We start from the raw sequence: 26,486 nt of genomic DNA on the forward strand, positions 1-26,486 counted from the left end.
GCCCATTTCAAGCTTGTTTTTAAGAAAAATAAGTTATTTCATTATACACTGCTCAAAAAAATAAAGGGAACACTAAAATAACACATCCTAGATCTGAATGAATGAAATAATCTTATTAAATACTTTTTTCTTTACATAGTTGAATGTGCTGACAACAAAATCACACAAAAATAAATGGAAATCCAATTTATCAACCCATGGAGGTCTGGATTTGGAGTCACACTCAAAATTAAAGTGGAAAACCACACTACAGGCTGATCCAACTTTGATGTAATGTCCTTAAAACAAGTCAAAATGAGGCTCAGTAGTGTGTGTGGCCTCCACGTGCCTGTATGACCTCCCTACAACGCCTGGGCATGCTCCTGATGAGGTGGCGGATGGTCTCCTGAGGGATCTCCTCCCAGACCTGGACCAAAGCATCTGCCAACTCCTGGACAGTCTGTGGTGCAACGTGGCGTTGGTGGATGGAGCGAGACATGATGTCCCAGATGTGCTCAATTGGATTCAGGTCTGGGGAACGGGCGGGCCAGTCCATAGCATCAATGCCTTCCTCTTGCAGGAACTGCTGACACACTCCAGCCACATGAGGTCTAGCATTGTCTTGCATTAGGAGGAACCCAGGGCCAACCGCACCAGCATATGGTCTCACAAGGGGTCTGAGGATCTCATCTCGGTACCTAATGGCAGTCAGGCTACCTCTGGCGAGCACATGGAGGGCTGTGCGGCCCCCCAAAGAAATGGCACCCCACACCATGACTGACCCACCGCCAAACCAGTCATGCTGGAGGATGTTGAAGGCAGCAGAACGTTCTCCATGGCGTCTCCAGACTCTGTCACGTATGTCACATGTGCTCTCTGTGAACCTGCTTTCATCTGTGAAGAGCACAGGGCACCAGTGGCGAATTTGCCAAACTTGGTGTTCTCTGGCAAATGCCAAACGTCCTGCACGGTGTTGGGCTGTAAGCACAACCCCCACCTGTGGACGTCGGGCCCTCATACCACCCTCATGGAGTCTGTTTCTGACCGTTTGAGCTGACACATGCACATTTGTGGCCTGCTGGAGGTCATTTTGCAGGGCTCTGGCAGTGCTTCTCCTGCTCCTCCTTGCACAAAGGCAGAGGTAGCGGTCCTGCTGCTGGGTTGTTGCCCTCCTACGGCCTCCTCCACGTCTCCTGATGTACTGGCCTGTCTCCTGGTAGTGCCTCCATGCTCTGGACACTACGCTGACAGACACAGCAAACCTTCTTGCCACAGCTCGCATTGATGTGCCATCCTGGATGAGCTGCACTACCTGAGCCACTTGTGTGGGTTGTAGACTCCGTCTCATGCTACCACTAGAGTGAAAGGACCGCCAGCATTCAAAAGTGACCAAAACATCAGCCAGGAAGCATAGGAACTGAGAAGTGGTCTTTGGTCACCACCTGCAGAACCACTCCTTTATTGGGGGTGTCTTGCTAATTGCCTATAATTTCCACCTGTTGTCTATTCCATTTGCACAACAGCATGTGAAATTTGTCAATCAGTGTTGCTTCCTAAGTGGACAGTTTGATTTCACAGAAGTGTGATTGACTTGGAGTTACATTGTGTTGTTTAAGTGTTCCCTTTATTTTTTTGAGCAGTATATTTAGGCAAGTTAGCTGACTAACTCCTTGATCCTGATTATAGTATACCCCCCTGGGCTCTTATCTTGCTCCTCAACCTTCATTTCCCTGTTGTAAGCAGGAAGTTAGAACATGTGGAATACCCCTGTGTGTTCTTCAAAAGCCCTGTTCTTCCCTTCGGTGATCCTCAACCAGGATTATTAATGAGTGAGTGTACTTACCGCCATGCTTGACCTCCATCTCTAAATCTGACTGCCTTGGCTGTCTCTCTCACACACTGACAACAAAACCATCTTCCTGCAGCCATGTATGGGGGTGTTGAGTGAGGTGGTATGAACAGGGTGTGTCAGGTGTTGAAATTGGACACAGTCAACGCTCTCTGGTGGATTATTTTTCATCATGACTCCTTTCTGCAGAAGGAGGGTGTAACTGCCAGGACATAAAGACAACACTCCGGTTCTGCAGGTTCCTAATCATGAAACCTAGATCCATCATAGGCCTACATGACATACACACTGACAAGGTCTCATTTCACAAACACACTTACTACTCTTACACATAATTACTGATTTATGTTGTGACACTATCACCTCCTGCTTACCCTCTTGAAAACAGTAGATCCTGTGAGTTACGTGATACAATGTGTTTTTCACTGTGGGGGAGGGCAATGTAGAAAAATATATATTGAGTGTGTGACCTTTCCCAGAAGACTTGAAAAAGCCTTTCAGTGAAAATATTTGTGGAAAAGTACGTAAACATGCAACAACATGGTGGGCCCTGATGGTGAGGTTTTCATGAATAGCAATGCTGGGGTGAATTTGATAAGAGACTGCATCTGTGAAGACAGATGACCCACTCTTCTGAAGATGACCCACTCTTTCCTGCCCTAAATCCCCCACCCCTGTTTACAGTCATAGGGAGGATGAGTGGGAGCTGAAAGAACTGATAGATATCACCCAGTGGTTTGGTCAAAGAACAGATGAGATGAAAGAGCTGTGTTGACACTGATGTTTTTCTTCAGTTGACAGTTCATGAGTTCTTTGATATCTCTCTATGATCTCTCTAAGCAAACCCTGCTACTGTTTCCACAACAGTTCTCTCTGTACTATACCTTATTGTACACAGTGTGTGTGTGTGTGTGTGTGTGTGTGTGTGTGTGTGTGTGGTGTGTGTGTGTGTGTGTGTGTGTGGCTGAGGTCTCATTTGTTGAGGTAGATGTTGAGGTAGTTGTGCCTTCAGAAAGTATTCATACCCCTTGACTTATTCCACATTAAATTACTACACAATAATTCCACAACATTTTTGTTGTGCCTGAATTTCAAATGGATTAAATTGTTTTCTCTCACCCATACACATACAATACCCCATAATTACGAAGTGAAATCCTGGCTTTAGAAATGTTAGCAAATTTAGTGAAAAAGAAATACAGATATATCTCATTTACATACTGTAAGTATTCGCACCCTTGAGTCAATACATGTTAGAATCACATTTGGCAGCGATTACAGCTGTGAGTCTTTCTGGGTAAGTCTCTAAGAGCTTCACACACCTGGATTTGCAACATTTGTCCATTATTATTTTCAGAATTCTTGAAGCTCAGTCAAATTGGTTGTTGCCATAGATTTTTAAGTAGATTTAAGTCAAAACTGTAACTCGGCCACTCAGGAATCTTCACTGTCTTCTCCAGTGTATATTTGGCCTTGTGTTTTAGGTTCTTGTCGTGCTGAAAGGAGATTTTGTCTCCCAGTGTTTGTTGGAAAGCAGACTGAACCAGGCTTTTCTCTAGGATTTTACCTGTACTTACCACTATTCTGTCACTAGTCCTTGCCGATTACAAGCATACCCACAACATGATGCAGCCACCAATGTGCTTGAAAATATGAAGAGTGACCTCCCAAGTGAAGAGTGGCCTCCCAGTCTTAGGCACTGCATCACAGTGCACAACAGACCCAGGTTCGATCTCGGGCAGTATCACAACCGGCTGTAATCGGGAGTCCCATAGGGTGGCGCACAATTGGCCCAGTGTCGTCCGGGTTAGGGGAGGGTTTGCCCGGGGGGTGGCGGGGGGGGCTTTAATTCGCTCATTGCGCTCTAGCGACTCATTGTGTCGGGCCGGGCCCCTCCAGGCTGACCTCTGTTGTCAGGTGAACAGTGTTTCCTCCAACACATTAGTGCGGCTGGCTTCCGGGTTAAGCGGGTGGGTGTTATGAAGCACAGTTCGGCGGTTCGCATGACTTGACCTTCGCCTCCCGAGCCCATATAAATATATATATTTTCAAAAATATGAAGAGTGGTACTCAGTTATGATTTGGATTTTCCCCAAACATAAATCATTTTTTTTATTTTATATAAAAAAAAAAAAAAATAGATCAGCTTTAGTATTGCAGATAGATTGTAGCTTCCATCAAAGTAATTGTCTGCATCACTGTAACGATGTGTGCTGAGCGTCGGGAAGCAAGTTCAGGGAATGAGTGATTTAATCAACAAATGAAACATAATACAAAACGAGAAACACGAACAATGCACAGACCAGAAACAATAACGCCTGGGGAAGGAACCAAAGGGAGTGACATATATAGGGAAGGTAATCAAGGAGGTGATGGAGTCCAGGTGAGTGTCATGAGGCGCCGGTGCGCTTGACCATGGTGACAGGTGTGCAGGATAATGAGCAGCCTGATGACCTAGAGGGAGCACAAGTGACAATCACTTCCAATCCTCCATATATTTTCTGGCAAATATATATATACATACATACACATATAAATACATACATACAAATCTTTTTTTATTAGATATTTCCTTTATTACCCTCCAACCCTACCACCGCTCCCCCAATTGGAGCAAACTAGTGAACAACGCTTAGGTCTGTATTTCCAGCTTAAACATACTATATACATTTGATGGACACAGTCTATTTTACAATAGTTTGTTTTTAACCCTCTACCCATCCCATACATCCGGTTTGATTTATATTTGCCGTATCTTTCAAACTGTGCTCTTTCAAAAAAGTTAACCTATATACAGGTATGTTTTACGGCACAGTACATTTTACATTAGTTATCTTATTAGTCCCAACCTTCAGCTCCATTCAACCCCTCCCATCTATCTCTTAACACCATCCATATTGGATTTATATTTGCCAATATTTTTCAACTGCGCCGCTTCACAAAATTTCTGAACCTTTATTCTCATTGTTGCGACGGACTAAATTGAAATTAACAATTTTTGCTAAAAGTATATTGATCGATTGACTATGACTTCTCAGATTGCCCAGTACTGCTATCTGCAGGGTTAGCTCCAGGTAAATATTGCAATTCTTCAGCCATTCCTGGACCTGTGACCAAAAACAAGCTACATATGGGCAGTACCAAAACAAATGATCTTGTGAGGACAGATGCTGGGAGATGAGAAGCAAGTACAGGGAGTGAACATTTAATAAATAACGGACTTGAAACAACACGGACAGCGTCTGGACAGGGGGAACAAAACGGTATTAATGCGGACACGGTGAAGAAACTGAGGAAGTGACAGATATAGGGGAGGCAATCAATAAAGTAAAATAGTCCAGCTGAGTCCCATGAAGGGCTGATGCGCATAACGATGGTGACAGGTTTGCGTAAGGATGGGCCGCCTGGCGCACTCGAGCACCAGAAAGTGGGAGTAGGCGTGACAGTACCCTCCCTCTAGGGGCGCCACCCGGTGTCCCACCTGGGCGAGCCTGACCGGCCGGCCGAGGGAGCCGGACGATCCGGCTGAGGCATGACGTGGGATGGGAGCCTGATGAGCCGGCTGAGGCATGACGTGGGATGGGAGCCTGCCGAGCCAACCGAGGAAAGAAACCCTATCGAGCCAGCTAAGGCATGGAAGCCCAAGTCCCTTCGGCAGCAGCACACGGATCCGTCACCAATCCCAACAAAACAACTCCCTGATGCTTCCATTAGTGATGTCTGCATTCTGTGAGGACAGATGCTGGGAGATGAGAAGCAAGTACAGGGAGTGAACGTTTAATAAATAACGGACATGAAACAAACCACAGCCAGCGTCTGGACATGGGGAACAAAACGGCATTAATGCGGACACGGTGAAGAAACTGAGGAAGTGACAGATATAGGGGAGGCAATCAATAAAGTAATTGTCCAGGTGAGTCCCATGAAGCGCTGATGCGCATAACGATGGTGGCAGGTGTGCGTAATGATGGGCCGCCTGGCGCACTCGAGCACCAGAGAGGGGGAGCGGGTGCAGGCGTGACAGATCTAATGATTCTGCCTCTTCGCAGCAAAATCTGCAGAGCTGGGAAGGTTGTATGCCTCATATAAATAACATTATGTTGGTTGCAATAATTTAAATTGAACAATTTAAAGTTTTGAATCCGGCGTCGTTTTGCATATCAGTTCATAAACCATGTGCCATGGAATCGGTACGTCAAAAATCTCTTCCCAACTATTTTGCAATATATATGGCACAGCTGTCAATATTTTGGTTGTTACATTTTTTGGTTGTTAATTGGGTAGAGCAGACACTTCCATATGTTTTAGTTAGCTGCATGTATGACATAGCTCCACCAGTCGCATTTATGATATCATTTACGAAGATTATACTTTTTTTTTTTTTACATTTCAAAAAATTATGTTTTTCTAACAATTAGTATATTTGAGTTTAACCACAATATTCATTTATTTATTTTGGGATATGTATACCGAGTATATCAACATCACCATCAGATCATTTCATTGGTAAACCACATGGTAAAATAAAAGTCGTATTTTTTTGTAATCCAATACATAACATAGTACACTATAGTGCATCATTTGGTTGTAATCCAGAGAGGTTAAAATAATTATCTAGATCCTTTATGAGGCTGTGGAGGGATCCAAGCTGTGGATTTAAAAGAAAACATGAATCATCAGCATACAATGACACCTTTGTTTTTAAGCCCTGTATTTCTAATCCCTTGATATTATTGTTGGATCTGATTTTAATAGCTAACATTTCGATGGCCATAATGAATAGATATGCCAATAGTGGACAACCTTGTTTTACTCCTCTTGACAGTTTAAAACTTTCTGAGATGTAGCCATTATTTGCTATTTTACACCTAGGCTTACTATACACAATTTTAATCCATTTTATGACATTCTCCAAAATTGAAATGGTCAAGGCATTTATGTATAAACTCCAGTCGTACTTTATCAAAAGCCTTTTCAAAGTCCGCTATGAATAGCAGGCCTGGTTTCCCAGGTTTACAGAGTGTTCTATTGTTTCCAGTACTTGCCTTATATTATCTCCAATGTATCGTCCATTTAAAAAACCTGTCTGATTAGAATGAATAATACCTTTTTAATTCTACGTGCTATACATTTTGCAATAATCTTTGCATCACAACATTGAAGTGTAAGGGGCCTCCAATTTTTTTAAATGAACTGGATCTTTATATTTCCCACTTGCATCCTGTTTCAGTAATAATGAAATCAGACCTTCTTGTTGAGAGTCTGATAATCTACCATTTACATAGGAGTGGTTAAAACATGCTAATAACGGTCCTCTGAGTATATCAAAAAAAGGTTAGGTATCCCTCAACTGGTATGCCATCCAGCCCTGGAGTTTTCCCAGCCTTAAAGACTTTAATTGGACCAAGAAGTTCCTCCTCTCTAATTTCACCTTCACATTAGTTTTTCTGTATGGCTGTTAATTTTACATTATTAATATAAAAAAATCCATACTGAACAATTAGCGTCGGTTAGAGGAGAGATGAGACTGAAACAAAAACATATGCTTAAAGTACTTTGCTTCCTTTTCAAAATATAATTTGGTGAATCATAGGTGACTCCATCATTTGTAACAAGTTTCAGTAAATTATTTTTGGTCGCATTTCTATGTTGAAGATAAAAAAATAATTTGGTGCATTTTTCCCCATATTCCATCCAGTTTGCTTTTTTTATTATAATTTATATATTTACTGTTCAAAAAGTTCCGCCATTTCTTTTTGTTTTTCCTCTAACTTATTCTGAGCCTCTATGGTACAGTTTGCATTGCTATCTACTGTATCTGTTCTGTTAGACCTTATTTTTCCTTTGTTAGTATGGACTCCTTTGACCTAAATTGCTTTTGTTTTACTGAATTGCATGGCCCATACAATAATCGGATTTGCTGTACCTATGTTGTTGGAAAAATGATGTTATAAATTCCTCTGTCCTAGTTAAAAACATGTTATCATCCAATAGGCTTTGATTAAATTTCCAATATCCTTGCCCACGTGGAAATGCAGCAACAGTCATGTATATGCCAATTATCTGATGGTCTGACCGCATTCTATCCCCTATCAACACTTTTTTCACTTTTGGTGCTAGAGAGAATGACATAAGAAAGTAGTCAAGACCACTAGCTTGATTGAGCCTCCTCCATGTATATCTCATTAGGTCAGAGTATTTCATCCTCCATATATCCACTAGTTCCAATATATCCATGACATTCATGATTTCCTTAAGAGCATGAGGGTGATAGTTTGTAGTGTGATTTCCTTTACGGTCCATTGAGGTATTTAAAACTGTATTATAATCTCCCACCATAATAATAGTCTTGTATTGCTTACAGGATTGATCATTTTATATATATATATATATATTTTCAAAGAAGCGTGGCTCATCATTATTTGGTCCGTAAAGGTTAATGAGCCATATCTGTTTATGGTCCAATAACATATATTAAATCATCCATCTACCATGTGGATCTGTTTGGACAATTTGCACAATCAGATCAAAATTACTGTTAATTAATATCGTCACCCCTTTTGAGTTTCTTTGCCCATGGGAGAAGTATATTTCATCCCCCCAGTCCATTTTTCACTCACCTTCATCTAAAATTGTTGAATGAGTTTCCTGTAAACAGTAGAATGCATGTTTTGGAATATTTGTATTCTGTACAGGCTTCATTCTTTTCAATCTATCATTTAGGTTGGTATTGTGGATTAACTACAATGTTGTTGATCCATCCTTAGTTTTCTTCTATCACAGACATTAAACTCTCTAACTCTTTAAAGTCACCATTGGCCTCATGATGAAATCCCTGAGCGGTTTCCTTCCTCTCCGTTGACTGAGTTAGGAAGGACGCCTGTATCTTTGTAGTGACTGGGTGTATTGATACACCATCCAAAGTGTAACTAATAACTTCACCATGCTCAAAGGGATATTCAATGTCTACTTTTTAATTTTTACCCATCTACCAATAGGTGGCCTTTGCGAGGCATTGGAAAACCTCCCTTGTCTTTGTGGTTGAATCAGTGTTTGAAATTCACTGCTCGACTGAGGGACGTTACAGATAATTGTATGTGTGGGGTACAAAGGTAGGGTAGATATTCAAATAATGTTAAACACTATTATTGAACACAGACTAAGTCCATGCAACTTATTATGTGACTTATTAAGCAAATGTTTACTCCAGAACGTATTTCGACTTGCCATAACAAAGGACTTGAATACCTATAGACTCAAGAAATGTCACCCTTTCATTTGTTATTTATTTGTAAAAATGTAAAAAAATATATAAAAAAATTTAACTTTGACATTATGGGTATTGTGTGTAAGCCAGTGACAATTTAATAAATGTTTAGTTCAGGTTGTAACACAACAAAATGTGGAAAAAGTCAAGGGGTGTGAATACTTTCTGAAGGCACTGTACGTTTGTTGATCCCTCAGAGTGTTAAGGAGATGTAAATGTGTCAGAGAGGGTACAAGACATCCTGTTACTTCTTACAGGCAGAATGTGTGTGTGCGTGTGTGGACGTGTTTGACTATACTTGTGGGGACCAGAAGTGTGTGTGTGTGTGTGTGTGTGCATACACTGCCGTAGCGCAGATTGTAAAATGAATTTTCTACGTAACAGCATACTATTCAGTTAACCAATAGATATTTTATATATACAGTATACAGTATTTAACAGGTAGCCTATTTATATTAGGCTACACATTGGAACCCGGACTCACTATCTGGGCTATCCATCTCATCACTCAGAGACTGTTCACAGAAGGAGGAAAGTTACTCTCACTAGAGGAACAATCACTACACTCTTAGAAAAAAAGGCTTCCAAAGGGATTCTTCGGCTTTTTGTATCCAAGTAGAACTCTTTTGCGTTCCATATAGAAACCTCTGTGTAAAATGTTCTACATGGAACTCAAAAAGGTTTGACCTAGAACCAGAAAGGGTTCTTCAAAGATTTCTCCTATGGGAACAGCTGAAGAACCCTTTTATGTTCTAAGAATGTATTCTTAAGGCCATTGCCAGGCCCAGGCAGTGCAGCCTTGTCTCATAGATGAGACGTAATATAGTAAATGTAAATCCGGGACACTCAAATTAGTATGTTATGTTTGATATGGTTACATAAGACAGAAGATTTCCTGGTTGCTTAAATTGTAATAGTTAATTAATAATTTCAGTTTATATCACAAGACAAGCAAGTATAGTGTAAAGAATCATTGTACCATCTAAACCGCTGTGAAATATATTTTCGATAACCAAAAATATTGTATTTTCATCTGTTTGAAGCTGGTGTGCAAAACTGAAAGTAAAAGATGCAAAAACTAAACTTAAGAATGGGAAGCATAGAAATGGCACACATTGAACAGATCTACCGCTTCTTAGACTTGCGTTCAATGAGAATGATAGATCTATAATGCACATTTCTATGTGAATTTGGTCAGGTCTCCTAAAAAGTTATATATTACAGCGTTAAAGCAAAAGCAAAAGTAGGATGGTTGGTCAGGGTGGATGGGTACGTATATAAATGCTAATTAGGTTGCGTCTTCAAATCTCACCACCAACAACTTTAGAATTTTAGCTAATTAGCAACTTTGCAAATACTTAGCATGTTAGCTAACTCTTCCCCTTAACCGTTTAACATAACTCCTAACCTTAACCCTTAACCCCTAGCCTAGCTAAAGTTAGTGTTAGCCACCTAGCTAACGTTAGTGACAACAAATTGGAATTCGTAACATATCATACATTTTGGAAATTCATAACATAATGTACAGATTGCAGTTCATAGCATATTGTAGGAATTGCAATTCGTAACATATCATACACATTTTAATTCGTAACATATCATATGAAATGGATGATGGACATCCACAAATTAATACATTAATACAAAACGTAACATATGATACTAATGGTTGTGTATTTACATTTACATTTACTATGTTACGTGGGTGGCTGCTAGTGCTAGATGCAGCACAAGTAGGTCTACTAGTTTTTTGCAGTGTTTTTGTGCATCATTTGGTCTTGCCTTTTGTTTCTCCATCTTGAACAACGCACTCACCCTCCATCTGAATCTGACCTGATTCACCTAACTTTTTTTTTACTGCTGCCAGCACCGCTGAGAAATAAGGTAATTAGATGCCACTCAGTGTCAAGTTTATTAGGTACACCACCCTATTCACGAAAATGGCTCGCTCCTACACATACATGGTCATGGCTTGCTATATACAGCAGGCACACAGGCATCAAGGCATTCAGTTACTGTTCGATTGAACGTCGTATGATCGTTTGTTCTCAGAAATGTCTGGCCTCCTAGGCTTTTCACACATGACAGTGTCTATGGTTCACAGAGAATGGTGTGAGAAACAAAAAACATCCAGTCAACGGCAGTCCTGTGGGTTTAAACAGTTCGTTGATGAGAAGTCTAAGGAGAACGGCAAAAGAATTGTGCAAGCTAACAGGCGTACCATAAACGGGCAAATAATGGCGCAGTACAACAGTGGTGTGCAGAATGGCATCTTGGAATGCACAACTGGTTGGTCTTTGTCACAGATGGGCTATTGCAGCAGACGACCACACCTGTTCCTTTCCTATCTAGCTAAAAACAAGAAGAAACGGATCTAGTGGGCACGCAATCACCAACAGTGGACAATTTAGGAGTGAAACACATTGCCTGGTTTCACAAATCCCGGTTCCTATTGTGTCATGCTGATGGCAGAGTCCATTTTTGGAGTAAACAGTATGGCCCCATCCTGCATTGTGTCAATGGTACAGGCTGGTGCCGGGGTGTAATGGTGTGGGGAATGTTTTCCTAGTACACGTTAAGTCCTTTGATACCAATTGAGCAACGTTTCCATGCCCCGAAGAATTCAGTCTGTTCCAGAGGCAAAGGGTGGTCCGACCCTCTACTAGATGGGTGTACCTAATAAACTATTGTCTGACTGACTTGCACACTACCCATGTAGATTGGACAATACAAATGGTCCCGTGTGGCTCAGTTGGTAGATCATGGTGTTTGCAACGCCAGGGTTGTGGGTTCGATTCCCACGGGGGACCAGTACGGAGAAGAAAAAAAATGTATGAGATGTATGCATTCACTACTGTAAGTCGCTCTGGATAAGGGTGTCTGCTAAATGACTTAAATGTAAACAAACACTTTGCTTGCTACATGTGGAAACAAATAATTAGACACTCCAATGCTTCCTACAGTTGGGTCTGGATGCCCTTTGGGTGGTGAACCATTTTGATTCACACAGGAAACTGTTGAGCCTTAAAACCCCAGCAGCATTGCTGTTCTTGACACAAACCAGTTTGCCTGGCACCTACATCTTTGTACTTTAGCAGACACTCTTTTCTGGAGCAACTTACAGTAGTGAATGCATATATTTTCATACTGGTCCCTCATGGGAATTTAGCCCACAACCCTGGCGTTGCAAGTGCTATGCTCTACCAACTGTGCCACACGGGACATGCACTTATGTCTTTTGTCTTGCCAATTCACCCTCTGAATTGCACACATACACAATGTCTTAATTGTCACAAGGCTTAAAAATGTTTCTTTTAACCTGTCTCCTCCCTTTCAACTACAATGATTGAAGTTAATTTAACAAGTGAAGTCTGTGTGTGTGTGTGTGTGTGTGTGTGTGTGTGTGTGTGTGTGTGTGTGTGTGTCCTCAAGGGCACAGAAGGGATAGAGGTAAAAGCATGAAGTCTCTGTCAGGAGGAAGTATCTGTTCAGGGTTTTTACCCTCTGTAAAACACACACACAAAGACACATATTGTGAGAATTAGCACCTTGGACTCAAAATGAAACCTTGACCCAGTTAGAGAGCCCACTTACCGTCAACTACATTCAACAATTTCTGAGCATTATTGTGTGTGTGTGTGTGTGTGTGTGTGTGTGTGTGTGTGTGTGTGTGTGTGTGTGTGTGTTTGAGAGAGATATAGCACAACTGACAGAAACTTTCCACCACGTCTGACACATGCATGCACACATACAGACAGACTTACTGTATAATAACGTTGGAAAACAACATGTGAGCCTAACCAGAAACTGCTACAGACATGGGGTGAATATTACCCTATCCAAATAACCAAGGCTGTTCAAAGTCCATAACTGAATTTAATAAGGACCACATTTCAGAGGTCCTTCCCCTAGCTTTGTAGGATGTGAATAGAGACAGTTTTGAATAGAATCCAACAATAGCAATAGAATAATCGTTTTGTGGTGATAAAAGGAATAGATGTGACCTGATAATAACCTATAAACATTACGGTATCAGATATCTGACTAATCTACCGCTGTTAACGCTATCTTTACACCTCTGAGACGTTGTTCAGATTAGTCCTGGGTTCAAATATATGCATACTCTGAGTATTTGAGTATTTTCAAATAATATGGTCCGAATCAACTACTTCTATTGGAAGTATTTGACCACTTAAAAAAAAATGTATAGGCTACTATACTACAACCTAGCATAGGCTACTATTTTAACTATTTTCAAATACTTATTTCCAAATACATTATTTCAAATACCAAGCAGGCCTGGGGTAATACAATATTTGCATTTGAAAATATAAGTTTCTGTGTATTTGAGTAAGTTCAAATACATGCCAATATTTTCTAAGTGTATTTTAAAATACATTCCAATATTCAACTACTTGTATTTTCAAATAAATAATATCCAAATACTTGGCCTACTTCCAAATGTCTTCGAAAGTAATTGAAATACCAAAAATAGTAGGCCTCAACACTAACTGTGCAGGGGACTGCAATGTTTGGCAGCAAACTTTTCCGTCCTTCCCGCAGTTAAATAAAATGTTCTTTCTCAGTATAGGCTGACTATTATTTCCCTACTGTTAGTTAAAGCAAAGTTCACACTCGGCAATCCAAGACGTAGAGAAGCAACAGCACTAGCGTGAACATTTGGCTAGTTCGTTTTGCATGGCCCGATGACTCGGGGAGTGGAGATTTCTCTTAAGGACCAATGGAACGGTCTAAAATGTACACACTCCGCCTACCCGGGGCACCGGGCCATACAAAACGTATATTGTGGGAGGTAACTACTGATGTAACCTGTCTGTCTAGAGTAGGCGGCTGGAGAGGTGGAGCTGTATGTCATAAACAAGTCAGCGATTACGCACTCTCCCAAGACACAATTTAACCCGCAGAGAACTATTCGAACAGTTCTTAGGAACATACAAAAACATCATGGCACTGGAAGATAACATGTTGGCCTACCTACTTTTCAGTTTGATTGAATTACATTTATTTGGTTTTGAAATACACTCTGTAGTGTAAACATGTATGTGGACTGTCGGTCCACTGGATTTTGCGTTTGTTGGCTGCCTGAGCGTTGTTCTAGCAACGTCTGGTGTAAGTACTGATCAATGTTCATGATGAGTTGCGGAAATGGACCAGCACGTGCTGTGCTCCTGTTGTCTTTGCTGCTGCTCCTGCACGCCGCGGAGGAGAAACCACGCGCTAAACTAACTGTCACCGAGGTAAAGGAATGAATCATACCATCTTTGAGGTTAATCTTCATGGAGATAATGTAACTAATAAGCAATGGAGACATTATACTCAGACTGTAGCCTATAGATAATGGAAATGATGTATTGGAAATGCATTAGGCTATGTGAACCTGCATCAATATTCACTTCACATGTCAGTAACAAACTCAACACAGCCATGCTCTGTTTCTTCTCTTCCTTTCCCTGTCTCCCACTTTATCCACAGATTCAACACCATAATGGTAAGTGTTACTTTAGTCCATGGTCCCTTTGGAGAGCTGATCTTATACACAATATGAAGAGGAACAGTTTATTTGGAATTCTGAGACTTCACGTGTATATATATTTTACTTCATAAGTTGTACAGTTTTGAATGTTCTGTGGCATTTGTTTTTTCTTTAGGTTCCACCTGGAACTTGGAGAGTCTTCCCCAGCTGAGTCTGTCCACCTTCCGGTTCTCTCCATCACAAGGCTCCTGTTCTGCTTGTGTCCATGTCCGTGTCAGAATGAAAGCTGCAGGTAAGGCCTTAAGCACTGTCTCCCATCCACAACCAATCTCACTCTCCACATCATCCTCTTCCCCTTCAGAACCTTCTTCCAGCTTACTTTTATCCAAAGTCTTCATCTCAGTTTCCCTTTCTCTGACCTTGTGTTTGTTGTCCCCCATGATGAAATTGGGTAGGGGACTGTGGATTTGTCTCTGTACCTTAGTACATTAGTCACACACGATATCTCAGACACCACTGGCCCGATTTTTGATGAAACTTGGGTGAATGATGCGTCTTGTTATAGAGATCCAGCATTTACACAATTACACTGATTGTCCAGATGGTGGCGGTATAACAAGAGATTGAAAATGCTTACTTTGTTAGGCCATGCCCCTATTCCTGTTTGACCTAAAGTCATGAAATTCGGTACATAGGTCCCTCTCCTCACAAGGAACAAATATATCTCAGGGACCCATAAGACTCAACATATGCAAGAACATTCATATCAACCACACAGTGGCTCTATAACGGGCACATGTTTATATCGCTTGATCTGTTTGAAATTTGGCACATATGCTCAGGAATATTAGTCTAGCCAACCCATGCGATATCTCAGACACCACTGGTCCGATTTAGATGAATGAATGATGCGTCTTGCCATAGAGATTCGACATTTACTAAATCACATGTTATTGACCCAAGGGGGGCGCTATAGTAATCAACTGTACGTATGTTGTCACACATGATATCTGACACACCACTGGCCCACTTTTGATTAAACTTGGGTGAGTGATGCATCTTGCCATAGAGACCAGTCATTTACAAAGCTATATTGATTTTGCAAATCCGTGGGGGGACGACATGTTTACTGTTGCCTTGTTTGTCTATCTTTCTTCCTTAACATGACTTTCTCTCGTTCTACCTTAACTGCCATGATTCCTTAATCTGTCCTCTGTTTTTCCTCTGTAGACTTTACTGGGACACTGACTATTACCTACCTGGAGCTGTCAACTAGTACTCACAGAATCATCTCCATAGAAAATGTCAAAAATCGCACTTTACAGGTAACAACTTCCCTTCATTCCACTGACCAGTGAATATTCCTTAGCTACCAAAGTTATCAGCTGGATAAGATAGATGGATAAAATTAAGTAAACTTTCTTATCTATTAATTGCCCCCCACGATGAAATCGTGGAGGGGACTGTGGATCTATCTCCATCAGTTAGTGCGTTCGTACGTTAGTCACACACGATATCTGTGACAGTACTGGTCTGATTTTGATTAAACTTGGGTGAATGATGCGTCTTGCCGTAGAGATCTGTCATTTACAAAATTCCACTGATTTCCCAAGGGTGGCCCTGCATCATTCGTGGGGGATGACATGTTTACTGTTGCCTTGTTTTTATTTTAAGTGGAGAGGCCCGCTTCCATTCAACGGAGGAAAGACCAAAATCAAACGTTTACGTCTCCATAATATTGGGCATCAAATTTTGGTAAGATCTGATATTTTCATGCGCGCACACATTAAAACAGGTGAACGTGTGTTTCTGATTATGGTGCTGTCTCTGCTGCCCTCCAGTGGGAGTTGGTGTATGACTGTTTCCCGGCCGATGCAGGGCGACAAGTGTATGTGTCTTTGTCCTCCAAACCAAAGAGAGAAGACAGGTACATCGTACAAGACATCTGTCCAGGTAATGAATCTCAAAACCTAACCTTTCACATCCATCACTTATCCCCACCTATCCCCTTCCCACTTACCTTTCACATCCATCACTTATCCCCTTCCCCTTATCCCCTTAATTGATTACATTTCTATAGTAATTTTGCATACTATGACTCTCTGTCTGTGGTGATTCAGATCCAGTGCCGGAGTTTGACCTGTTTGTTGATGAGCTGGCTCGATCCCTCACTGTAACTGTAGCAACTGGGGACCACATATACCAGCCGGCTCTCTCACCTGAAGTATACACCAGGCTGTGCTACAGACAGACAGACTCAGAATGCTCCAACCTTTCTAATCTTACTACTGTAAGGTCATTGTGTGTGTAGACGTGTTTCAAAAGGTGAAAGTTTTGTACAAAGATGTACACTGCTCAAAAAAATAAAGGGAACACTTAAACAACACATCCTAGATCTGAATGAAAGAAATAATCTTATTAAATACTTTTTTCTTTACATAGTTGAATGTGCTGACAACAAAATCACACAAAAATAATCAATGGAAATCCAATTTATCAACCCATGGAGGTCTGGATTTGGAGTCACACTCAAAATTAAAGTGGAAAACCACACTACAGGCTGATCCAACTTTGATGTAATGTCCTTAAAACAAGTCAAAATGAGGCTCAGTAGTGTGTGTGGCCTCCACGTGCCTGTATGACCTCCCTACAACGCCTGGGCATGCTCCTGATGAGGTGGTGGATGGTCTCCTGAGGGATCTTCTCCCAGACCTGGACTAAAGCATCCGTCAACTCCTGGAGAGTATGTGGTGCAACGTGGAGTTGGTGGATGGAGCGAGACATGATGTCCCAGATGTGCTCAATTGGATTCAGGTCTGGGGAACGGGCGGGCCAGTCCATAGCATCAATGCCTTCCTCTTGCAGGAACTGCTGACACACTCCAGCCACATGAGGTCTAGCATTGTCTTGCATTAGGAGGAACCCAGGGCCAACCGCACCAGCATATGGTCTCACAAGGGGTCTGAGGATCTCATCTCGGTACCTAATGGCAGTCAGGCTACCTCTGGCGAGCACATGGAGGGCTGTGCGGCCCCCCAAAGAAATGGCACCCCACACCATGACTGACCCACCGCCAAACCGGTCATGCTGGAGGATATTGCAGGCAGCAGAACGTTCTCCACGGCGTCTCCAGAATCTGTCACGTCTGTCACGTGCTCAGTGTGAACCTGCTTTCATCTGTGAAGAGCACAGGGCGCCAGTGGCGAATTTGCCAATCTTGGTGTTCTCTGGCAAATGCCAAACGTCCTGCACGGTGTTGGGCTGTAAGCACAACACCCACCGGTGAACGTCGGGCCCTCATACCACCCTCATGGAGTCTGTTTCTGACCGGTAGAGTAGACACATGCACATTTGTGGCCTGCTGGAGGTCATTTTGCAGGGCTCTGGCAGTGCTTCTCCTGCTCCTCCTTGCACAAAGGCGGAGGTAGCGGTCCTGCTGCTGGGTTGTTGCCCTCCTACGGCCTCCTCCACGTCTCCTGATGTACTGGCCTGTCTCCTGGTAGCGCCTCCATGCTCTGGACACTACACTGACAGACACAGCAAACCTTCTTGCCACAGCTCGCATTGATGTGCCATCCTGGATGAGCTGCACTACCTGAGCCACTTGTGTGGGTTGTAGACTCCGTCTCATGCTACCACTAGAGTGAAAGCACCGCCAGCATTCAAAAGTGACCAAAACATCAGCCAGGAAGCATAGGAACTGAGAAGTGGTCTTTGGTCACCACCTGCAGAACCACTCCTTTATTGGGGGTGTCTTGCTAATTGCCTATAATTTCCACCTGTTGTCTATTCCATTTGCACAACAGCATGTGAAATGTATTGTCAATCAGTGTTGCTTCCTAAGTGGACAGTTTGATTTCACAGAAGTGTGATTGACTTGGAGTTACATTGTGTTGTTTAAGTGTTCGCTTTATTTTTGAGCAGTGTATATAATTTGTTTATGGATAACGTATGTTTTCACCAGATTGACACCAATCAGGCATTGTCAGTGACTCTCAGGTTCCCCTACCTGCTTCGCTGTGTCTGTGTACAGGTAAGGTCTCACTCAACTACATATCAGACAATGTGCAATGGACAGTGACATTGCTGCATTGCTCAAACTATGTCTCATGTAAGTGTCCTTACTTGTCTTTGTCTGTTTGTATGCCTGCCTGCTACAGGTATATTACACACACCTGGATGCAAGGCGAACCACAGTTTGCCCATTTGTGAACAGCTCATTAGATGGTGAGTATTCTGTTTTTTTTTATGTCTCTTAGACTTGTGAGATGCAGTAGTTGATGATTAGCTTCAGTCTCTGCATGTGGTACCTGTAAATTGCCCTGTGAATCTGATCTGGGAAACCAGGGGCTTTCTGCTGGATTTATTATTATTATTATTATTATTATTATTATTAGTCACAGATAAACCAGCAGAGCATGCAGTCCTTAGAGACCGAAGTCATCATGGAGCATTCACTCCTCACACTACTATCTGTAATAATACACTGTCTGTGTGTGATCTGAAGAGGGCAGAGACGTGTGGCGCTCCAGTTCTGTGACTCTGTATGGTGAGTTGGGTTCGAACCTGGCATGGAGCTCCCCGTGTCCTACTGCTTACCTGAAGCTCTCTGCCTCCCTCTGCTGGCAACACCAGAGAAACACATCCCACTGCACTCCCATCCTCAACTCCACACTGGAGGACATAGTGGAGAAGAGAGATCTGGTAAGGGTTGGTGATAACTACGATGATGATGATGATGATGATGATGAAGAAGAGGAGGATAATAATGATGATTATTCCCTTCCACTCTCCCACTGACAGAAATATAATGTTTCTGCTGTGGATAAACACCCTCAGATGTGTGTGCAGGTAAGACTGTGAGCCAATACATGTATAATATCAACAGTTAACTGTATAATACATGATACATGTGGGTTTCAGTCGCTGATGTTCTCATGTCTCTCTGTAGTTGTCCTTTAGAAGCAGCTTTGATGTCCACTGTCCATTCCTGCCAGGTGAGAGACCACAAGACCGCAGTGATATAAATACTGCACTTGATATTATAATTGATTTATTTAACCTTTTATTTAACTAGGCAAGTCAGTTAAGAACAAATTCTTATTTACAATGATGGCCTACACTGGCCAAACCCAGACAACGTTGGGCCAATTGTGCACCGCCCTATGGGACTCCCAGTCACGGCCAGTTATGATACAGCCTGGATTCAAATCTGTAGTGACACCTCAAGCATTGAGATGCAGTGCCTTAGACCGCTGCGCCACTCGGGAGCTCATAAACACATCTTCTGTGCCACTAAGAGCGGTAAAACTCCATACCACTTTTAGTCTACCCAAATGCATGCAAGACACTCCCTTCGGCAAATCCGACCATGAATCTATAAACCCTTCTTTCTGTTTACAAACAAAAGCTCAAACAGGAAGTACCAGCAGACCCGAGGCTACAATACTATTTTGCTAATACAGACTGGAATATGTTCCGGGGATCAACCGATAGCATTGAGGAGTTTACCACATCAGTCACAGGCTTCGTCAATAAGTGCATAAACGATGTCGTTCCCACAGTGCCTATATAAGCGTGTAAACCAAAAAACATGGATTACAGGCAATATCCATGCTGGGCTAAAGGCTAGAACTACTGCTTACAAAGAATGGGACACGGATATGGGTGCATACAAGAAAGACTGCTACGACCTCCGAGACATCAAACATGAAAAAGGACAATATAGGAGGAAGGTGGAATTCTATTACACCGGCTCTGATGCTCGTTGGATGTGGCAGGGCTTGCTGGGGCAGCTCTAGCAGGGCAGAAATTTGATGAACTGACTTGTTTCCATCCTGTGACGATGCCATGTTGAAAGTCACTGAGCTCTTCAATAAGGCCATTCTACTGCCAATGTTTGTGTATGGAGATTGCATGGCTGTGTGCTCGATTAAAAAAATAATTTTTTTTTTTTTTTTTAAACACCTGTCAGCAAAGGGTGTGGCTGAAATAGCCTAATCCACTAATTTGAAGGGGTGTCCACATACTTTTGAATATGTAGTTTATCTACCTCAAATACCTGGTACTGTATATAGTTTAATTCCTTGTGTTACTATTTGTATTTATCATTTTTTTTAAACTGCATCCTTGGGAAGGGCTTGTAATCAAGCATTTCACTGTAACGGTAAAGTCTACATCCATTCGGCGCATATGACAAATAAAATGTGATTTGAACAACATCTCTCTCTCCCTCCTTCCCTCAGGTATGTCTAAGTGGGAGGCATATGTTGGTCCTGGTTCACAGAGTCTCCGTGTCTATCTCACCTCCAATATCCCAGCATCCTTTGCTGCTCAACTCTGTGTATGGCAGGACAAGGGATGTGTGTCCAGAGGAGCTATCTACTTAGTAAACATGGTAAGGTAAGAAGACACTATTACTGTATTATAGAGCTATACACACTGGTCCATGCTGTTAAGAGTGCAGTTTTCTGTTGTACAGGGTGGGGGCACCAGAGAGACACAGCTGAACCTGCCCTTATCCTTCCTAACTGAGGGACTATGTGTGCAGGTATGACCTAACAATGAATGTTTTTTGTATTATGTGAAAGGATATCTTATCTTACTGTTGACTTTCTTTTCATTTCACGCTCTCTTTAACTCTCTGAAGGTGTGGCGGTCAGATCCTCCACAGTATGGGAGGAGAATACTCTGTCCTGACTGTGAGTTCACACACACACACACACACACACACACACACACACACACACACACACACACACACACACACACACACACACACACCTTCCAGCACTTATAAGTAGTATCCTCATATGCCTTCTCAGATTCCCACAGGAGATGGGGTCTCTATGCTGTTGCAGCCTTGACACTTCTGGTTATTGTGACAATGCTGGGACGCCTCATCCACTATGTGACCAAGAATGGAGTCACAGGTCAGTTTTTCTTGTACTGTACGTAGACCTATGTAGCCCCTTCTTGTGTCCTCAGTCATATTATATTGCATTAACAATGTTTTCAATATTATGTACTGTCTTTGACCTACTTGTCTGCTCTGTCTGTGTGTCTTTGTATCACCTTATCCTTCAAACCTAATTTAATCCACATTTGATTTGATCCTAAAGGCTTAATGGCCATCAGTGAAATAATTGAGAAATCAAGCAATAACTGACAATCATTTCCAATCTTTTTTGTTGTTGTCTCATCCCCGTTACCCTCTCCTTTGTGTGTGTGTCTGCCTCGCCCCTTCTCTCGCTCCCTGCAGGTTGGCTGTTCATCCAGAGGCCTGTGTTGTTGGTGTGTTCCTCAGAGCTGTCAGCCCATGTGTCTCCCGTGTGTGCTTTGGCCTCCATTCTACAGGGGGAGCTGTGTGCTGAAGTGCGCATGGCTCTGTGGGCCCAGATCTCCAATGGGGATGGTCCTGGGGCTATGGAGAGGTCTGGGGCTGGTGTGGCTGAGCTGGGCCCTGTGCCCTGGATGTATGGACAGTGGGAGGCAGTCAGAGAGGCAGGAGGCCGGGTGCTGATCATATGGAGCCCAGAGGCTAAGGAGTCCTACAAGAGTTGGAGAGAAGAGCGAGATGGAGGGAGTAGGAGAGATGGGAAAAAGACAGGAGGGAGTAAAGGAGAGGAGATGCGACAAGGGGAGAGTGGAGGAGAAGAGCTGAAAGGACTTGAGAAAACAAGAGATAAACAGGAGCAAGCAGGAATGAAGAAAGGAGTGGAATGGAAAGAGGAAGGTAGGAGCGGAGAGGAGGAGAGGGAGCCATCCTCAGTGACGGGGCCGGTGTTCAGGGCTGCCCTGTCTTGTCTGCAGGGGGCACTACAGGGGACAGGCAAGAGCCACGGCTTTGCCCTTGTCTACTTCCAGGACCTCTGTCACAGCCGAGACATCCCCAAAGACCTCAGAGGTGTCCCGCGCTACTGCCTGCCTCGGGATTTTGGGGGCCTGATACGAGAGCTGGGCGGGATGGCTAGAGGAAGGAACAATGTCATTGGCAGCTGGCACTGCTGGCCCAGACTCCTCTCCAAAACATTGTCGCTTTGGTTGGCACGACGACTAACTCACAAGATGAGTTGCCACGGACGCACCCACAGGAAGAAGAGGGTCCAAAACCGAAATTGTCGCAGAAAGTGATGTCAGAGAGGACACTAAGCAGGCATGTGTCGCCACTGTCAACCAATGAAGAGAGGACAGAGCCAAGCACTTTGCAGGAGAAGTCACTCAGCGGGCCACCGTGGGGATGAGGCAGGGCATCTCAGGTTTTACCTTTATACAGGGGACAGTTTTTTGTTGTTGTTGTCTTGACTGTAACATGAGGCATGGGTGGTGTAGTGACCCCAAACAGTGTAGCAGAGACAACGAACATTTATGCCTAAAGTCAATAGGGGGTAACACTTCACCACTAAGATAGCTTAGCAAATCAAGTGGTAAGGTAAGTAAATATGGTCATCTGGGTACATCCCACGTATGGCCACAGTTTGTTCTTTGTGTACTGAGTGCACTGTTCGAACCTGACCATGAAGCCACACACATCAGCCTTATCTTTGTGGGTTTGCCTGAACAAAGGAGACACCTTAATCTAGTGAATATCTCCAACAAAATCAACCACCCTCTGTTAATACAAGATTTAAATTCACTACATTACTCTGAACAATCTTGGCTAATTATTTTGTTTTGATTATATAAGTGATTTTTGACATAATATAGTGAAATCAGAACAAGTCAACATGGCAGAGTGCATGGAGGCTGCCACATCAAGCAGCATTAAGGGAAGTGCTAAAGAAAAGGAGGCTTGGAGTACAGTTGCCGGGCGCAACACACCAAAGGAAACGGTTCACCCTATCTTCATCTTGGAGAGAGAAATCCTTACAACGGAGGAGGCCATAGCTAACCCCCTGAAGGAAGAATAGCTCTACCATAGCATACAGGTAATCCACCCAAGCCACTTGAGATTGGTACAGAGAGTGCACTCTGGCATATCTATCTAAGTGAAAAGGAGGCAACTCCTTATTGGAGGAATATCTGTCTGTGGAAAGCATGTACTGTTCAAGGAAAACAACCCTGTCAGTCTGAAGTCACGCATGGCCAATCAGAACTCAGTTCAAGTTACAATCAAAGAGCTGCCTGAATCAGCAGATGACAGTGTTGTGACAGAGTTTCTGACCAAAGCAGGTTGCAAGATTGGGGAAAGTTATGAAACGCATGATTTGATGCAAGAACCAACTCACTAACTGTTCTAATGGAGACCGCTTTGTTTACATTGAAGCAGTGCCCCCCAAACCCAGACCGCGCTCTGCAAAGATGGGTCCACACTGGGTCAAAATATTATTCTATGGATCGTACAATGGACAGCGTCAAGACGAGCCGGAACAAAAGCCTGCACTGAGCCCAAAATGCATTCCAGCCACTGAAGAGAACTTTAATTACATAGAGGAGATGTACAGTATAGCTAGTCTGTGCTGGATGACAATGCCCTGCCTGAAAGTGGAACAGAGCTATCAGAAACACCAGCAGAATCTGGAGAAATTCAGAGTGAAACTGAAGATCAGGCCACTTCTACACTGAAGAATAAGGGGGATGAGCCTGGAGAAAACAGTGAGCCAGACCCAACTATACATTCTAATGACCAGAGAAAGAAGAAGAAATGAAGTAGCAAAAGAATGTGAAGTGACAAAAGCACAGTAAAACAAGAAGAAAGGCAAGACCGAAGATGGTAAGATGAACAGAAGGCGGTGCAACTCACTTGGGAGGGCAAAAGAAGGGAATCCATCCTTTTAATTATCTTATTCCCTCTGTGCTCTGTCCCTCTGTTCTCTACAGGCAAGTAAGAGACCAAGGGAAAGATTCAAAGTTAAGTCTGGAACAGAAGGCAAAGAAATACTACCTGAGTTAGATGATAACTAACTCACTGGGCACACCACGTTATTTCAACGTGGAAATGTGGGTAATATTTGGGTAAGACGTTGATCAATAAGATTTCACTGTGCTTCGTCTAATACCATAACCAAATTACCTGGATTGCAGTTTAGATTACATTAAAAGTACATAGTGTAAATGATCAATGTTTGAGATTCTGCACAGATTATTATAGCAATTGTGAAGATCTCCACAGACCTGTGATGACCTTTGCATGCTATCTTGAACAGGCACACTTTCTATAATTACATAAGATATTTATAGTTACAGTAGGCTAACCTCAATGTGGCCATGGATCTGTTACTTATTTTAAGGTAGAATAAATACTGTTACATTAGCCTTATTGCTATATACTGTATTACAAAAGTAAATGGAACTATCCAAGCAGAAGGTACATATTCTTCAAATGTTGATATTTGGTTGCCAAAGGCATTTCAATATCCAGTTTGTCTACAAATTAATGATTTATGTTGAATTCACGTCTCCATCTTAACCAAAAATCTAAGTTAAAGAATTGTCACTAGAGCCATGTGCTGAAAATCCTGGACACATCCTGTACAATGTACTGAGCTTTGAACACTTCATCTGATTTTTCAAATGTGAAGCTTGTCTTCAAGTGTCTCTCAATGGTCTTTCCCCTGAACCCCCTGACCAAACGGATGCAGAAGCTGCAAAGGCCTGGAATGTCCACCAGGGAACACTGCAGGGTCTTTCTACTGCATTGTTTCCCAACAGGCTGCTACTGCTTCAGCAGCGCGATCATGTATGAACTGTTGTGTGTTATCCAACAGACCCATTGAGACTGTATGTCCAAGTTGTAAATATTAGTGCTATGAGATTTGCTTAGGTGCATCTAATTGAAGGCTGGCATTGTGGATATAATTATGATAATGTACAGATGTGATATTTTCATTGATTACGTATTTCTTTACTTTTGTTTTCATTAAAGTCTATTTAGGGACGGGTGTTGAAAATTTGCTTGAGCTAGACTCACTAGTGCAATGCATCGGACGATTGTTTGTTCATTGTGTCAATGTGTTTGTCCCCAATAAACTCAACTATTATTGTATGAAACTGAATGTCCTTGATGTGTACCCTCACCACAGGTGCTCACGTCATCACAACATTCGCAGAGTACGACCCTGCCTTACACAGGAAGCGGCGCAGGTCCTAATCCAGGCACTTGTCATCTCCCGTCTGGATTACTGCAACTCCCTGTTGGCGGGGCTCCCTGCCTGTGCCATTAAACCCCTACAACTCATCCAGAACGCCGCAGCCCGTCTGGTGTTCAACCTTCCCAAGTTCTCTCACGTCACCCCGCTCCTCCGCACTCCACTGGCTTCCAGTTGAAGCTCGCATCTGCTACAAGACCATGGTGCTTGCCTACGGAGCTGTGAGGGGAACGGCACCTCCGTACCTTCAGGCTCTGATCAGGCCCTACACCCAAACAAGGGTACTGCGTTCATCCACCTCTGGCCTGCTGGCCCCCCTACCTCTGCGGAAGCACAGTTCCCGCTCAGCCCAGTCAAAACTGTTCGCTGCTCTGGCACCCCAATGGTGGAACAAGCTCCCTCACTACGCCAGGACAGCGGAGTCAATCACCACCTTCCGTAGACACCTGAAACCCCACCTCTTTAAGGAATACCTGGGATAGGATATAGTAATCCTTCTTAACCCCCCCCCCCAAGAAACATATAGATGTACTATTGTAAAGTGGTTGTTCCACTGGATATCATAAGGTGAATGCACCAATTTGTAAGTCGCTCTGGATAAGAGCGTCTGTTAAATGACGTAAATGTAAAAAAAATCACAGGTTACAGAAACTCACTGCATCATTCTCAATGTCAACAGCAGTAGTTGATTTAAAGTATGTGATATCTTTGCTCTTCGGGCACTAACTATACATCCAAAGTGTTGTTTTACCCAAGCCTCCACTTGCCACATGACTGTCAGAACCTTTCTGGAACATGTAACGATGTAGT

General features: G+C 42.8%; 1 protein-coding gene across 1 annotated transcript; it reads left to right on the forward strand.

Moving 5' to 3' along the window:
• Positions 1–13,954: 13,954 nt before the first annotated feature.
• Positions 13,955–25,578, forward strand: il17re (interleukin 17 receptor E). The gene is made up of 17 exons (XM_014145400.3): positions 13,955–14,353; positions 14,589–14,604; positions 14,765–14,881; positions 15,820–15,914; positions 16,264–16,344; positions 16,431–16,542; positions 16,710–16,879; positions 18,554–18,622; positions 18,750–18,816; positions 19,097–19,293; positions 19,393–19,440; positions 19,541–19,586; positions 20,835–20,986; positions 21,071–21,139; positions 21,239–21,290; positions 21,414–21,521; positions 21,851–25,578. Exons 1-17 carry the CDS (start codon positions 14,240–14,242, stop codon positions 22,720–22,722), a joined length of 2,385 nt encoding a protein of 794 aa, XP_014000875.1. The 5' UTR covers positions 13,955–14,239; the 3' UTR covers positions 22,723–25,578.
• The last annotated feature ends 908 nt before the right edge of the window (positions 25,579–26,486 follow it).

The sequence above is a fragment of the Salmo salar genome, chromosome 15, assembly GCF_965601325.2.
Source record: "Salmo salar chromosome 15, fSalSal1, whole genome shotgun sequence".
In the NCBI taxonomy this organism is placed as follows: domain Eukaryota; kingdom Metazoa; phylum Chordata; class Actinopteri; order Salmoniformes; family Salmonidae; genus Salmo; species Salmo salar.

Bases quoted from the DNA above. Each gene is read 5' to 3' on its own strand.
- il17re (XM_014145400.3), top strand. From the start codon at position 14,240: ATGTTCATGATGAGTTGCGGAAATGGACCAGCACGTGCTGTGCTCCTG. The intron at 19,441-19,540 runs GTAAGACTGTGA...GTCTCTCTGTAG, and splicing joins ACCCTCAGATGTGTGTGCAG to TTGTCCTTTAGAAGCAGCTT. The intron at 21,140-21,238 runs GTATGACCTAAC...AACTCTCTGAAG, and splicing joins CTGAGGGACTATGTGTGCAG to GTGTGGCGGTCAGATCCTCC.